This window comes from Muscardinus avellanarius (genome assembly GCF_963383645.1).
Source record: "Muscardinus avellanarius genome assembly, chromosome: 11".
In the NCBI taxonomy this organism is placed as follows: Eukaryota; Metazoa; Chordata; class Mammalia; order Rodentia; family Gliridae; genus Muscardinus; species Muscardinus avellanarius.
This window is the reverse complement of record NC_137797.1, coordinates 103,510,647-103,525,538: the sequence shown is the minus strand read 5'-3', so window position 1 is coordinate 103,525,538 and position 14,892 is coordinate 103,510,647. Positions and strand designations below refer to the sequence as shown.

Here is a 14,892-nt window from a genome sequence, read left to right as displayed (position 1 = left end):
TTTGGAAACAGCGTTGTCTAGGAGGTGTAACCTGTGCTTGCCTGTGGTTTGGAAGGAGATGTGGAGTGAATAGGATCGAGTGTGAAGGCTTGTGTGGACAAGCACGGCGTGTTGGGCACCTGTGGGGTGGGTGGTGGTGGAAATTAGACTGAGATTAGGACTAGATTGTCTGGCTAAGGATGTGGGGTTTTATTTTGTGGATATTTGGAGGTAGAGAATAACTTGAAAACATTATTTTAGAATGCCTTATCTAGCAGCAAAAGGGAAATGAATCGGAAAAAAAGGTCTGTGGGCCCAGGGAGCGCCGCTCTGGCGATGTGTCTGGGTGCGAGGTGTGAAGGTCTTGGGCCAGGGTGGAGGGAGGAGACTGGAACTCCAGGCAGGGACGGAGAGGAGGTGCCACAGAGGAAAGCCGGCATGCGTGCAGCTTACCAAGAGCCTGCCAAGCTGCCGGGAACTGTGGTGACCTGGACAGGATGCTGAGGACGGAGAGGGAGCAAGGCTTTGAGTTCATCTTTAAGGTGTCAGTAGGTCTGTCCAGATGAAGGGACCAAAGAGGGTTGAAAATGTTAGTGATCCCGAAGTATGATGAGGGAGTGCTTGGGTTTTCAGGTGAAAAGGACACGCATGGCCTCCTTAGCCGCCGCCACCTCCTGAGCTGCGGGAGCAGCCGCCCCGCGTCCTCCCTCTGGGGAGCCGGTGGACCGCCGCCCCGTCCCCTCAGCCGGCCTGCGGGACCGCTCTCCTCTGCGTGTTAGTGTTATTCAGCCGAGTGGTAGATTATGGCTATAATTCTTTTGATTGGTTATTCTGGTTGCATTCTTTAGGACCATCTTTGTTTGAGACATTTATTAGAAGTCCTGGCAGTGTGTGCGTGTTTTGAGGGGGAGTTTCTGGGGACAGGTATGTATTGCTAGTTTGAAAGATCAGTAAAGGCTGGATGTGGTGGTGTGTGCCCACAGCCCTATTACCCAGGAAGCTGAGACAGGAGGATTGTAAGTTCAAGGCCAGCATCAGCAACTTAGCTGATGCAGCAGTTTAGCTAGACCTTGTTTCAAAATAAAAAATACAAAGGGCTGGAGTGCATCTCGGATGTAGGATGTCCCTCTGTTCAATTCCCAGTGCCGGAAAAAAGGATCTATAAGGTAGTTACCATCCTGCATCTTCTAGGAACCTTTTTTTGACCAACAATCTGGATTTTACCATTGAGTTGATTTAAAAAATGTTACCCTCAAGAGTAATAAGATCTGAAGCCGGGCATGGTGGCACATGCTTGTAATCCCAGCATTTGGGAGGCGGAGACAGGAGGATCACAGTTTGCGGCCAGCCTCAGCTGCTTAGTGAAGCCCTTGCATCAGTGAGACCCTGTTTCAAAATAAAGAATAAAAAATAGGGCTGGGGGTGTAGTTCGGAAGTAGAATGCCCCTGGGTCCATACCCAGTACTGAAAAGAAGAAGAAGGAGAAGGAGAAGGAGAAAGAAAAAAAGAAAAGAATAGTAATATCTGGATAGTGTGTATCACAAGAAGTTTTGAGTTAGCTGGGCACACTGTTGCACATGTGTAATCCTAGCACTTGGGAGGTGGAAGCAGGAAGATGCAAGTTCAAGGCCAGCCTTGGCAACTTTTCAAGACTGCCTCAAAATAAAAAATAAAGAAGGGCTGGAGTGTAGTACAGTGGTAGAACACAGCTGGGTTTCATGAAGCTACAACTTAATTTATTTACTTATTATTTATTGTATGAACCTGTGATCCTCCTATCTCAGTCTCACAAGTACTGGGATTACAAGCATGTGCCACCATGCCTGGCACATTATTTTAGTATTCAGGAATTAGTACTTAGCTAGTTCTTTGAAAATCATCAATTCACTTGTGTGTATATGACAAGTGCATGATAGGTAAGACTTTCCCTGGACCGGGTGTGTAGCCCTGTGGTAGAGCACTGGCCTAGCATGAGGCCCTGGGTTGCATCCCTAGTACTTCCAGCCCCCCAAAACAAATAAAACCGGCGTCCCCACTGCCGGAGACAGGGCCTCACTTACAGTAAGGACGAGCCTCCTCAGGTGCAGGTGACTTCTCAGGCTTCCTGAAGGGTTTCCCAAGAACTGTGTCCGTCCACTGAGTGTTCGATCTGTGTTTCAGTGGGGCAATAAGAGCTTAAGTCAATCTTTTGGGTCATTTGGGATTTTCCTGTACACAGTAGTTTTGGTTGTAGAGGAAGTAGACAGAGTGCCCGGATGTTGTGAATTCTCTGCCGTGTTCTCTGCTGCCTCAGAAATGATTTATCCAGCTTCTGTAGCGTGGCTTACCCAAACTCATTGTCTACAACAAAAAAGTCACTTACACATATTTTTTTTTCCAGTACTGGGGATTGAACCCAGGGGCATTCATTCTACATATTTTATTCTTTATTGTGAAAGGAGGTCTTACTAAGTTTAGAGGGCTTCACTAAATAGCTGAGGCTGTCTTCGAACTGCGATCCTCCTCTCTCAGCCTCCCAAGTGCTAGAATTACAAGCATGTGCCATCATGCCCAGCTATGCATTTTTTATTGCTATTTTTAGGAGTATAAAATTATGTTGTCTTTCTTTTCTTTTTCTTCAATTACTTTTTTTTTTTTTTTTTTTTTTTGCGGGTCTGGGGATGGAACCCAGAGGTATTCTACCTCCGAGCTATACCCCCTGCCCTATTTTTTTATTCTTTATTTTGAAACAGGGTCTCTCTAAGTTGCAGAGGGCCTCACTTAAGTAGCTGAGGCTGTCTGCAAACCACGATCCTCTGGTCTCAGTCTCCCAAATCCTGGGATTACAAGTGTGTACCACCACACCTGGCTTTTCTTCAGTTACTTTCAACCCTGTGTATCCAGTCTGCTGATCTGGAAGAACTATGACCATACTTGAGTCTGTTTTCCACTTCCACAGATTAGAGTTGTCTGAATTGGTCACTTCAGATGCAGGCATAGAAACATGACTCTTGAAGCTTTGCGTAGTGGAGTACACTTTCCACCCCAGCTGGGAGATCACAAGCTTGAGGCCTGCCCACCTGGGCAGTGTAGCAAGACCCTGTTTAAAAAAATAGCCAGGCATGGTGGTATACTCTTAGTCGTAGTACTTTGGAGGCTGAGACAGGAAGATTATAGGTTCAAAACCAGTCTCAGTAACTTAGACCCTGTTTCTAAACAAAACATAAAAGGCAGCTGGGTATGGTGGCACATGCTTGTAATCCCTGCATTTGACAGGGTGAGACAAGAAGATCTGGGTTCGCAGCCAGCCTCAGCTACTTAGGCCCTTTGCAACTCAGTGAGATCCTGTTTCAAAATAAAGAATAAATAATAGGGCTTGGAGTGTAGCTCGGAGGTTGAATCCCCTGGGTTCCATCTCCAATACCCCCTCAAAAAAAAAACCCAAACAAAAAAACCCATACAAGGCTTAGTATAGTTTGGAGGTGCAAGGTCAATCCCCAGTAAACACACACACACACGCACGCACATGCTGGGGATGTAGGTAGCTCATTATACAAAGCCCTGGGCTCAATCTTTAGTACCACCAAACAAACAAAAAAACTCTAAGGAGCAATGAAAATATCTTCTTGTGAAATAGACATTTTCTGTATTTTCAATTTTTTTTTTTTTTTTTTTTGGGCTGTGGATGAAACCCAGGGGCATCTACCTCCAAGTTCCACACCCAGCCCTATCTATTCTTTATTTTGAAACAAGGTCTCACTAAGTTGTGGACAGCCTCACTAAGTAGCTGAGGCTGGCTGGAAACCTGCGATCCTCCTGTCTCAGCCTCCCGGGTCCTGGGATTACAGCCGGGCGCCGCCATGCCCGGCTCCTCAGTTTTTAACATTAGGGTCATCTCTTGTGATTGTAAACATCAGACTTAACTTCCAGTGCAGAGAGCTGCTGTCCCAGGCGCAGGTGTCCTCCGCTTCTCACTTATATTCCAGAACACGTGATGAAGGGTTGTGCTTATGTCATATGAAGGGAGCCTTTGTTTTACAAAAGGCTTAGACAACATGAGAATGCTCTTTAAAAAACTGTGGGACTATACATAAAGATGTTATAAAACACAGGAGATAAATTTGCATATGACTTTTTAGAAAAATGTCTTCTACAAAGTAGAGTTTTGTTTAACTACTCTTTCTGCATATAGCGGTGGAATCGCTCACGGTGTGGGCGCGGGGTGGCCCTCTCTAGTCCACCCGCCCACCCGGCGGCCAGGCGTGGACAGAGCTCCAGTGACCTGCTCCGTTGAATGAAAGCCTGGGGAGCCCTCTGTCTCCTGCAGGGAGCATCTTTAAAGGTTAAACCGACTCGTCTTTAATATGACAACAAGAGTAGAGATCTACATTTAGAATTTAGGACTAAAGAAAAGAACGTCACTCTGCTGTGGGGAAGTGCTACTTGTGTTAGTTGTGTAAGTCTTTCATTTTAAGAAATAGGCTGCGATTTGTACCTGAGAAGTCAACTAGACGAGGAAGAGGAGCTCCCTGGAGCTGCTCAGTGGAGCGGTTATGTGTATTTTATTGTACTTGGCAGACTCCCCCAGCCCGCCCCCAAATGGAATGGCAGTTCACAATGGCTTGTATAGAAGGTAGTACTTAGCACCGGAACTGTGAAGGATGTGCCCTTAAGGGAAGAAGTTTTTTTTGGGTGAATTAGAAAAAAGTGGTATATAAATTATATATGCCTTTGAAACCACACTATGTGCCTTCTACCCAAAGTAATATATTTTTATTTATTCTAAATATTTCGAAATATTCCAATCACTGTTCTTTTGGTTGGATTTGGGTAAGACGGACAGAAACGTGGCCCTCCGCGCCGCAGACGGCTTGCCCAGCCAGGCACCGCCGTTTTGCTCAGGAGTGAACGCGCATCTCTTAAGCACAGACGCTTGCAGAGCGAGGCCCAGTGGGCACTGCTGTCCTTAGCGCGCCCCGGGGTGCAGCTGCGCCTCTCTCTAACCCAGCACAAAGTTCAGGGATAGGAGAAGCTCGGAAGATTGGGTAGTGAGACACATCCTTGGATGACTTTAAAAGCACTTGCACCCCTTTTTGCGCAGCCTACAGGTGCCCAGTTTTGCTTTTCTCAGTGACGGAGGGGACATCGAGCTGACACTCTGTCTCCTTGTAATGGCGTCTGAGAGCCGCTGAGCCCTTGGTGATGGAGCGCGTGCTCATAGGCCGTGCCTCCTCCTCCAGGGCAGGTCTTGATCATGAGACAGCTTCAGAGAGGAAAGGGAATCTTGTAGATGTGTTTCCCATCCGAGTTGCTGGTGAGGTCACAGTAGTTTTTAGGAAGGTTCAGGGGAAATGGAGCAGTGTCCATTGCTAAACAATGCTAATCAGTGAAATGGAGCTGGAGTTGCTAGAGCACAGCAGGAGCGCAAGGCCTGGAAAGCTCTGGGGAGGGGGGAGTGGTGTAGCAGGGCCAGCTACACCGGCACAGATGAGGCCCGGGGAAGCTGGGGGGTGAGCGGGGCCAGCACCATCACAGATGAGGCCCAGGGAGGCTGGGGGGCGAGCGGGGCCAGCACCGGCACAGATGTGGCCTGGGGAAGCTGGGGGGCAAACGGGGCCAGCACCGGCACAGATGAGGCCCGGGGAGGTTAGGGGGCGAACAGGGCCAGCACCGGCACCGATGAGGTGCAGGGAAGCTGGGGGGCTAGCGGGGCCAGCACCAGCACAGATGAGGCCTGGGGAGGCTGGAGGGTGAGCGGGGCCAGCACCATCACAGATGAGGCCCGGGGAGGCTAGGGGGCAAGCAGGGCCAGCACCATCACAGATGAGGCCCAGGGAGGCTAGGGGGCAAGTAGGGCCAGCACCATCACAGATGAGGCCCGGGGAGGCTGGGGGGCGAGCGGGGCCAGCACCATCACAGATGAGGCCCAGGGAGGCTGGGGGGCGAGCGGGGCCAGCACCGGCACAGATGAGGCCCGGGGAGGCTAGGGGGCAAGCAGGGCCAGCACCATCACAGATGAGGCCCGGGGAGGCTAGGGGACAAGCAGGGCCAGCACCATCACAGATGAGGCCCGGGGAGGCTGGGGGGCGAGCGGGGCCAGCACCATCACAGATGAGGCCCGGGGAGGCTGGGGGGGGGGGGAGCGGGGCCAGCACCGGCACAGATGAGGCCACACCTGCTTGCTGAAGATCCCGGAGCCACCGCCCGGGACGCTTCAAGCCAGGCCGAGCACGGACATCTCTTAAACATTTAAAAGTAGTTGGCTGTTTGAGTTTGTGCTCAGTATTAGTTGGAAATGTCCTGTTTGTAAATGTGACATTTCTTCTTGTTTTTTATGTTTTACAACGCGTTGTTTGGGTTTGGCTTTTGTTTTGAGGCTGAACAGTGTTTTCCTTTTGTCATGAGATTTTACTAGAGCCACGGTTGCTTTTGAGGTCCACTGACGTGATGGGGCCCCCATCCTAGTCACTGATGGGGCCGGGCTGGCGGACCTGGTCACACCGTGATTGCTAGAATGACTTCCCTCTGGGAGCTGCCGTGGTCACAGGCAGCCTCAGCTGACCACAGAACTCACTGCTGGCCACAGGTACGCTCACCCACTTCAGGTGCAGCTTGTGCTGTTTCATGTGAGGTGTGTTTAAAGTCTGGTCGCGCTCTCTGGTCCCGTCAGAACGCCTTCCCCTCGTCCTCAGGGAAGCTTTTGACCCGCAGCGCTTTGGGGAAGAAGGTTCTTCCAGCAGCGTGGGAGGGGCCGTGGCCCCTGGCAGCCTCCTGCGGACGCCGTGGACATGGAGAAGCTGTCCTCGTAAAGTGCTCAGAGCAGCGCTTGCCGTGTGCAGAACCTCCTGTGATTACCTATGCATTTGAAACGAAGCTCAAGTGCAGTTTCTGTGGATTCTCTGGTTTCTTTTTCCCTGAGAACATTGTTGGATTTACATGACAGACCATCCCATGAACTCTATTGAAGCCAGAAGAGAAAATATGGAAATAATTCTTTAGCAAAGCACCAGAATGACCTGAATTTTGCAGAAGTTAATTTCATTTTAAAGCGTTACATAACAGCCGGGCGTGGTGGCGCACGCTTGTAATCCCCGCGCTTGGGAGGCAGAGACAGGAGGATCGCGCAGGTTCGAAGCCAGCCGCGAGCGCTGACTTAGGAGACCCTGTTTCCAAGTAAAAATGTAAAAATAGGTCTGGGAGTGTAGCCCGGAGGTAGAAGGGCTTCCAGGAACCCCAGTACCACCAAAAAAAAAAAAAAAAAAAAACTGTTACATAACAACTGCCCGTTGTTGCGTTGGGCAGGTGTAAGGTAAGCAAAGTGATGAAAATCTATCATTTCTTGTTTAAAAAAAATACCCTGGCCGGGCGTGGTGGCGCACGCTTGTAATCCCAGTACTTGGGAGGCTGAGACAGGAGGATCGCACAGGTTCGAAGCCAGCCTCAGCTACTGAGTGAGGCGCTCAGCAACTTAGTGAGACCCTGTTTCCAAATTAAAGTATAAAAAATAGGTCTGGGAGTATAGCCTGGAGTAGATAAACCCCTGGGTTCCACCCCCAGTACCACACACACACACACACTAAAAAACTACCCTGGAGAAAGACCTTCACAACACTCTTACTCAGTTAGAAACACTGAGAACAAACACTAATACCAGTACAATTACAGACCTAAGCAGTGGCGCTCCTCTACCGCTTGGCGCTCCTCTCCCGCTCTTGCTTTACCCTGCTGTTGAGACCGCCTCCGGTTGGTATAGAATTCTGAGTGACCCATACTCGTAGTCACGGTGATGCCAGTCCGGCATTTCTGTAAGTGTGGATCGCACAGTAACTGGCAGGCTGCAGACGCACTCCCGTCGTCAGATGCGTTTGGAAAGTTATTTGGCTTAAATCTGTATCAACCAGGTTCTCTGGAGATGCTTCTGAGAGGCCTGGCGTCCTGGCTTCTAATAACACTTAAAATACACAAGTGTTTCCTGTCATCCAAATGTCCTTGTTTCCTGAGTTTGGACTTAACTAAGTCGTGAGGGGTGGGCAGCAAGGGCTTTATCTGAAATTTTATGAAGATCTATTTGGTTCGTGGGTTGAATTTGGATGGCAAGGGATATTTAGACTGGAAACCCCAGTGAAGAGCCTCTTTCGTTTTTCTTTTCCCAGAGAGGCGAGAGGCCTTCTTTGGCTAGTCTTCTCTCCATGGAGTTGTGGCAAGATCATGACTTAGTGGAAGTCAAAGAGTAGGTCATTGGAAGGATAGGACAGGAGCCAGGTGTGTGGTGGCGCACACCTGTAATCCCAGCACTCAGGAGGCTAAGGCAGGAGGACTCCAGGTTCAAGGCCAGCCTTAGCAATTTAGTGAGACCCTGTTCCAAAATAAAATAGGGCAGCCGGGCATGGTGGCTCATGCTTATAATCTCAGTAGTTAGAGGCTGAGACAGGAGGATTGCAGTTCATGGCCAGCCTCAACTATTTAGTGAGGCCCTATGCAACTTGGGCCCCGTTTAAAAAGAAGTAAAAAGAACAAATAGGGGTCGCCGGGCACGGTGTCGCATGCTCCTAATCCCAGCATTCGGGAGGCTGAGACCAGAGGACCACAGTTCACGGACAGCCTCAGCTACTTAGTGAGGCCCTCCACAACCCAGACCTTGTTTCAAAATAAAGAATAAAAACATGGGGCAGGATGAGTAGCTCAGAGGTTGAAAACCCCTGAGTTCCATCCCCAGACCTGCAAAAACAAAAGAAAACACACACACATGCACACAAATTAAGGATGAGGATGTAGCTCAGAAGTAGAGTGTCTTTGAATTCAATCCCCAGTACCAAACAATGAGAAAAACGGACAGGAGCCTGGCACAGCTTGTAATCCCAGCACTCGGGAGGCTGAGACAGGTGGATCGCGGTTCACACATAGCCTCAGCTATTAATGAAGCCCTTTGCAACTCAGTGAGCCCCTGTTTCAAAATAAAGAATAAAAAATAGGACTGGGGATGTAGCTCAGAGGTGAATGCCCCTGGGTTCCATCCCCAGGACCGGACTGGGACCTTGAACTCAGAACTCTAAGTCCAGGAATCTTGCCTTGGGCCCCAATGTAAGCAGTTTAGGGCCTGCTGATCCTTCTTTCCAGTGCCTAGAAGTAAGTGGTAATTGTGTGAACCTCGACTGCCTACAGAAGCCCCACAACTTGACATAGAGACTGTGTGTGTGTGTGTGTGTGTGTGTGTGTGTGTGTGTGTGTGTGGTACTTGGGATTGACCCCAGAGGCATTCTACCTTTGAGATACTCTCCCAGCCCGGCTTTATTTCTTATTAGGAAACGGGCTCTCTCTAGGTTGATGTGAGTCTTACTACTTGCTGAGGCTGTCCTCAAACCTGTGATCCTCCTGTCTCAGCCTCCCAAGGATTACAGGCACGACCACCACTCTCAGCTTATAGAGACTATTTCCAAAGATAGAGGTATGTTTATGATAACTTCAAAAGTTTAAAAATTTTATATAGTAGTAAGATTTAAAGATAATTTGAGAAAGAATTTTATGTAATTAACTTTATTTTGAAGGAATTGTGTTTTGCCTAGGTTCACATTTTTTTACATCCCCATTCTGCTTCTGTGCATAAGCCTGATTACGTGCTACTGAGTAAATTTGGAGATTTTAGTACATATAAATATATACAGTCAGCCGGGGATGGTGGCGCACGCTTGTAATCCCAGAGCTTGGGAGGCTGAGACAGGAGGATCGCACAGGTTCAAAGCCAGCCTCAGCTACTTAGTGAGGCTCCCGGCAACTTAGTGAGACCCTGTTTCCAAATAAAGTATAAAATAGGTCTGGGAGTATAGCCCGGAGGTAGAAAAGCCTCTGGGTTCCACCCCCAGTACCACAAAAATAAACACACACACACACACACACTCACTCACTCACTCACATATACATATCTATATACATGTACAGTCCATTTTACAACAGTTGCCAAGCAGGAGCCAGGGCTGCAGGCCCTTAAGCCATGATGGCAGGGAACAGAGGGAGGGAGGAGGGGAAGAGCCAGCCTCTGTGGGGAGTGTGGCCACGCGTGCACACACACATGCACGCACCCTCGCACGTGTCCCTGGCCGCAGCCCCAGGGACCCACTGAGTGCAGCCACCTCCAGAGCAGGTCCAGGGCATTTCACCTTCAAACCCTAACAATGGGGACGGGAAGTGGGCCGACGTCACGGGTGCACGAGGCTGGAGAGGTGTTTACGGAAGCTCAGAGGAGCCATTTGTGCACCTGCAGGACTTGCGTGTCCGTGCCGTAGCCTCAGGAGTGAGGCTCAGTGCTGAGCTCTATCTCCAACTTAGCACTAGCTCTGTAGAACGGAGTCTGTAGGCAGCAGTGTCCTCTCGGATCGTGGGGTTTGACTTTCTGTTTAAATGGTTTAACTGAGCGTTCACAGGAGGCTGGTCTTACTGTGTACATGGCATAATCTTATGATGTTTATTCTCAGGTGGGTTTGCAGAGTTCTCTCGTTGTTTCCCTGGCCTCTGTGAAGGAAAATCCACTCTAGTCCCCACCTGCATGTCTCAGCCTTGCTTACCTGTTGCCAACATTGGGCCAACCCGAATTCTCCCCAATCTTTACCTGGGCTGCCAGCGAGATGTCCTCAACAAGGTGGGTGATTTGAAAATACCCTTCATTGCTGGGTTATTGGTAGCAGCTGGAGAAGCGGCAGTTGCCCGTTATCTGTCCCATGAAGCACTCTGGGACCTGGACGGGGAGCCCAGGCGCTTGCACTCTGCAGTCTGCTCCCCAGCCAACAGTTGTCTTGTAGAGGGTTATTTTGTTTGATGTTATTAATTGCCACAGGAAACCCAAACTGTTACATTTGCTTGTTCTCACTGTAGGTCCAAGAGGCCTGAGACAGGACTGGATTTTTAGACATTTAGCTTTATTTTCTTAGGCTACTAATTGTTCTATTTTATAGCAGCTGGGTGTACTCAGGATGACTAGTATTCTCACATGTAGAAGTGCTTGTATTCACAGTCACACACTAGGAAGGGACTCAGGGTTGAGGACTCATGGTGACCGAGGGCTGGCGGAAGGGTGAGCACCACCAGGCCCACAGCCTCCAACGTATTGGAAGGGGTAGCGAGAGGAGAGAGGGAGCGTGGATTCGTGCTGAAGGGATGTTGGCATCACTGGACAGGCCTGCTCGGAGCGGGGCCCGCGCTGGGTGTCACGGCACCCGCCTGAGTGTACGGTGGCCTGAGCCCGGCAGTAATGATCGAGTCCAGCTCCACTCCTACGTGATGCTCCCACCGCCTGAAAGGTGGTTTTTCTATAAAACTTCTTAATTTATGTCACCAGTAACTTAAAATGCAATCCAAGATCCAAAATCACCAGCTGGGGGTTTCGGGGGCGTCTTTCCTGCTGAAGGGCAGAGTGCCTCTGAGCACGTTCATGAGTGGGCAGCACGGTCGATGGCCTGGGTGGAGAAGCGTCCCCAGCCAGGGCAGCGGTGGGCTCTCACCCCCACCTGCCTGCATCATGGAGAGAAACTAACTCCCTGAAGTCACGTGCAGCCCTGGGACAAAGGCAGAGATGGTTTAACCTCCAGGTAAGAAAAGAAAACTCCCAGCTAAGGGTCTTGTTTAACACTGTCAAAACTCACACTAGCCAGCAGGTGATTCTGCAGGTAATTGTGTTACTTTTGACATTAAGAGGCACCTGGATTCTGCTCTATGCCTTTTTCAGGTTTAACAAATATCAGTTAGCAACTTTGTGAGAGTCCACGAGATGCAAGCAGAGTTGAGACAGGAAGAGGTTTTCTGTTTTTCGTGGCCTTCTTCCAAGCACATAGTAAGGAGGGCACCTAGTGTGAGCGAGAATGGGCCCCTGGGCATCAATGGCACAGCAGCTCGGACCAGAGGTCCTCATGGAAGCTCTGTCCACTGGAAGAGTAGGCGGGGAGCTGGTGGGTGGTAAGGCCGGTGGCGCAGCTTTGAAGGAAGAGGGCGGGGTCTATGCATAACCTCGGCGCACTGTTAAGAGCACTTAGAGCTGAAGGGGATGTTGGAGCGCCCTCACTTGGCAGCCACCTTCATGTGGTAAGTGAGGAGATCGATATCGCAGAAATGTCAAATGAGTCCCCTGACCCTGCTCAAGTTTCTGATTTAAAAAGGAAGGAAGCTGGGCACACTGGCACATAGCTGTAATCCCAGTACTTGGCTGGCCTTGAGCTTGAGATGTTATGGTTACAGGTTCAAGGCCAGCCTCAGCAACTTAGCCAGACCCTGTATCAAAATAAGAGATAAGAAGATCTCAGGTAGCTTGAAGGTAGAATGCCCTTAGATTGAATCCCAAGTACCAAAATAAATAAATAAAAAGGAAGGAGCAATAGTATACCTGTAAGGATTTCCAAACTTGAATATTTTGTAATCTTTCCTTAATGATACATTACATTTTATTAAAATTCAGAAGTTGAATTCTTTAAAAACAGCACCCACAAGGCCACTAATTTATTTGTTTTCTTTTCTAAGACAAAATAGGTAAAAGCACATCATAGAAATCTTAGGAAGACCATAATATTTACCATTTAAATGCTGGATCTAGCCAGGCATGGTGGCGCACACTTGTAATCCCAGCATTTGGGAGGCTGAGACAGAAGGATCATGGTTTGTGGCCAGCCTCAGCTATTTAGTGAGGCCCTTTGCAATTCAGTGAGACCCTATTTCAAAATAAAGAATAAAAAATAAGGCTGGGGGTCTAGCTTGGAGGTAGAAGGTAGAATGCCTCTGGGTTCCATCCCCAGTACTGGGGGGGGGGGGGAGTTCTGAAAGCCTTATTTAAAAAAGTAAATAGGTAAGATAAACTTTAATAGTATATTCCACTTAATCCAATACATCTTAAATACTACCATTTCAACAGGCAATCAGTATCAAAATTTGAGATCCTTATGTTTTCCTCCTGTTGAAACCTGGCGTTTGCTGCACTCCGCGTGGACCTGCCACCTCTCAGGTGCCGGGAGCCTTGTGTGGGCTCAGCAGGTGTCCATTCTTACTGATGTTTAAAAGACTGGGTAAAAGGCCATGCAAAGCCATTGGCTGCCGGGCGTGGTGGCCACGCTTGTAATCCCCGCGCTTGGGAGGCGGAGACAGGAGGATCGCGCTGGTTCAAAGCCAGCCTTGCTGGCTTAAGAGACCCTGTTTCCAAATAAAAAAAACTATAACATAGGTCTGGGAGTGTAGCCTGGAGGTAGAAGGGCTTCCAGGAACCCCAGTACCACCACCAAAAAAAAAAAAAAAAAAAAGCATTGGCTGCAAACACAGGCTTTTATTTTCCTTTTCCCTCAAAACTGTACCTCAGTCGGGCGTGGTGGCGCACGCGTGTAATCCCAGCATTCAGGAGGCTGAGACCTGGAGGATCGCAGTTCACGGACAGCCTCAGCTACTTAGGCCCTCTGCAACTCAGACCCGGTTTCAAAATAAAGAATAATAATAATAAAAAAAAAAATAGCCCAAGGGGTATAGCTCGGAGGTCAAATGCCCCTGGGTCCCATCCCCAGACCCACAAAAACAAAAAAACCCTGTACCTTTGTTTCTTATGATCTGTTCTTTCATCTTGTAATAAAGCGGAAACAGTAACAGTTTATTGTATTAAAAGTCATTTGTGATGCCTGGACCATATCTGAAATGAGTAGGAGAATCTCTTGCTACATGTGAAAGATAAAAATGCTTTATCATTTTTCTCCCTTACCACTTAAAGTTCAAATAGGAATTTTTTTTTTCACACTTAAAAGCAGAAACTGTAGGGCAGAATCACCTCTTGTGAGTAGTTGCCGACCTGAACTGCATCTGCGTTCGAGGTGAGCGCCGCTGCCTCTCTGGCGGCCCCAGTTCCCAGTCAGTGGTACGTCGGGATTCCTGGTGAAGCTTTCCGTTCGGGCCTTGGAGGGGCGCCGGCTCCCGTGCCCGTCCTCTAGCCAGGACCGCTGCTCATTGCTCTGTTGTTTCCTTTGGGAGTTGGCCAGTTGCTTGGACACCATACGGTCAAACGATGCTTCCAGGGTTTGCAGGAGAAATGGGTGACTTAGGAAGACAGTCACCCAAATGATCAGGAAGGACATTTAGTGCCCACCGTGTGTAGGCACCGTGCGGGGTGCAGGTTGGCCGGCTAGCCAAGACCTGCTCGTCAGGCAGAGCTCACGGCACAGGGCCGTTGACAGCAAGGTTCCCACTGCTGCGGGTGGCTGGCCGCGCCATGCGTCCCCTCACCAGCCGTGGCACTTTCTGGCCATGTCACTAAAATTTGGCTTCTTTACCTGCAAAGAGAAATTATGCCTGCCTTCTTCTGTTTCTGTGATACTCATGAAATCCACGTGCCAAGCACCAGGGACGGTTCTCCCTCCGTGGGAGGGAGGGGGCGCTCACTCCTGACTCCTTGTGTAGAGGATCCAGGTGCTGAGGTGGGGGCAGGTAGGAGCCTCGGGGGAAGCAGGGCTGGGTCAACTCTGAAGGCGGATGGGGAGGCTAGTGCAAACGGGGTGGCGAAATGGACTCGAGAGAGAAAGTCACGACTCCATCGTCTGCTGTGCAGTGTCCCTGTGGACACTAATGTGCAGTCAGGCGCAGCAGTGGTGAGGAGTGGCCAGGCCGGGCTGTGTTTGCAGGGGAGCTGGGAGGCTGAGTGAAGGACACGGGTAGCAAAATAGGGCTGGCGGTGTATCTTGGCAGTAGAGTGCCCCAGGGCTCAATCCCCAGTACGACCCAAAAAAGACAAGACAAGACAAGACAAGAAACCTCCTTGCCTTGAGCCACATGGAGACTGCTGGTGATCTGTGGCCATGCGGGAGGGGGGTGGGGAAGCCTGAGTGGATGGATTCAGGCAAGAGCTGGAGGTGATGAGTGTATAATAAGCAGGTCTTTCAAGGAATTTTGCTAATAAGTAGCAAAGGGAGTCTGGTGCAGTAGTGC

The 14,892-nt window shown here is 49.6% G+C and overlaps 1 protein-coding gene across 2 annotated transcripts in view; it reads left to right on the top strand.

Annotated features, from left to right (window-relative positions):
• Nucleotides 1-14,892, top strand: part of DUSP16 (dual specificity phosphatase 16) — a gene marked incomplete at both ends in the record, with an annotated part of 35,596 nt that overhangs the window by 9,684 nt on the left and 11,020 nt on the right. For both annotated transcript variants that reach the window (XM_080706606.1, XM_080706605.1), the window contains one exon: nucleotides 10,428-10,591. In XM_080706606.1, coding sequence (XP_080562732.1) covers nucleotides 10,428-10,591 — 164 coding nt within the window. The remainder of the gene's footprint in view (nucleotides 1-10,427; nucleotides 10,592-14,892) is intronic.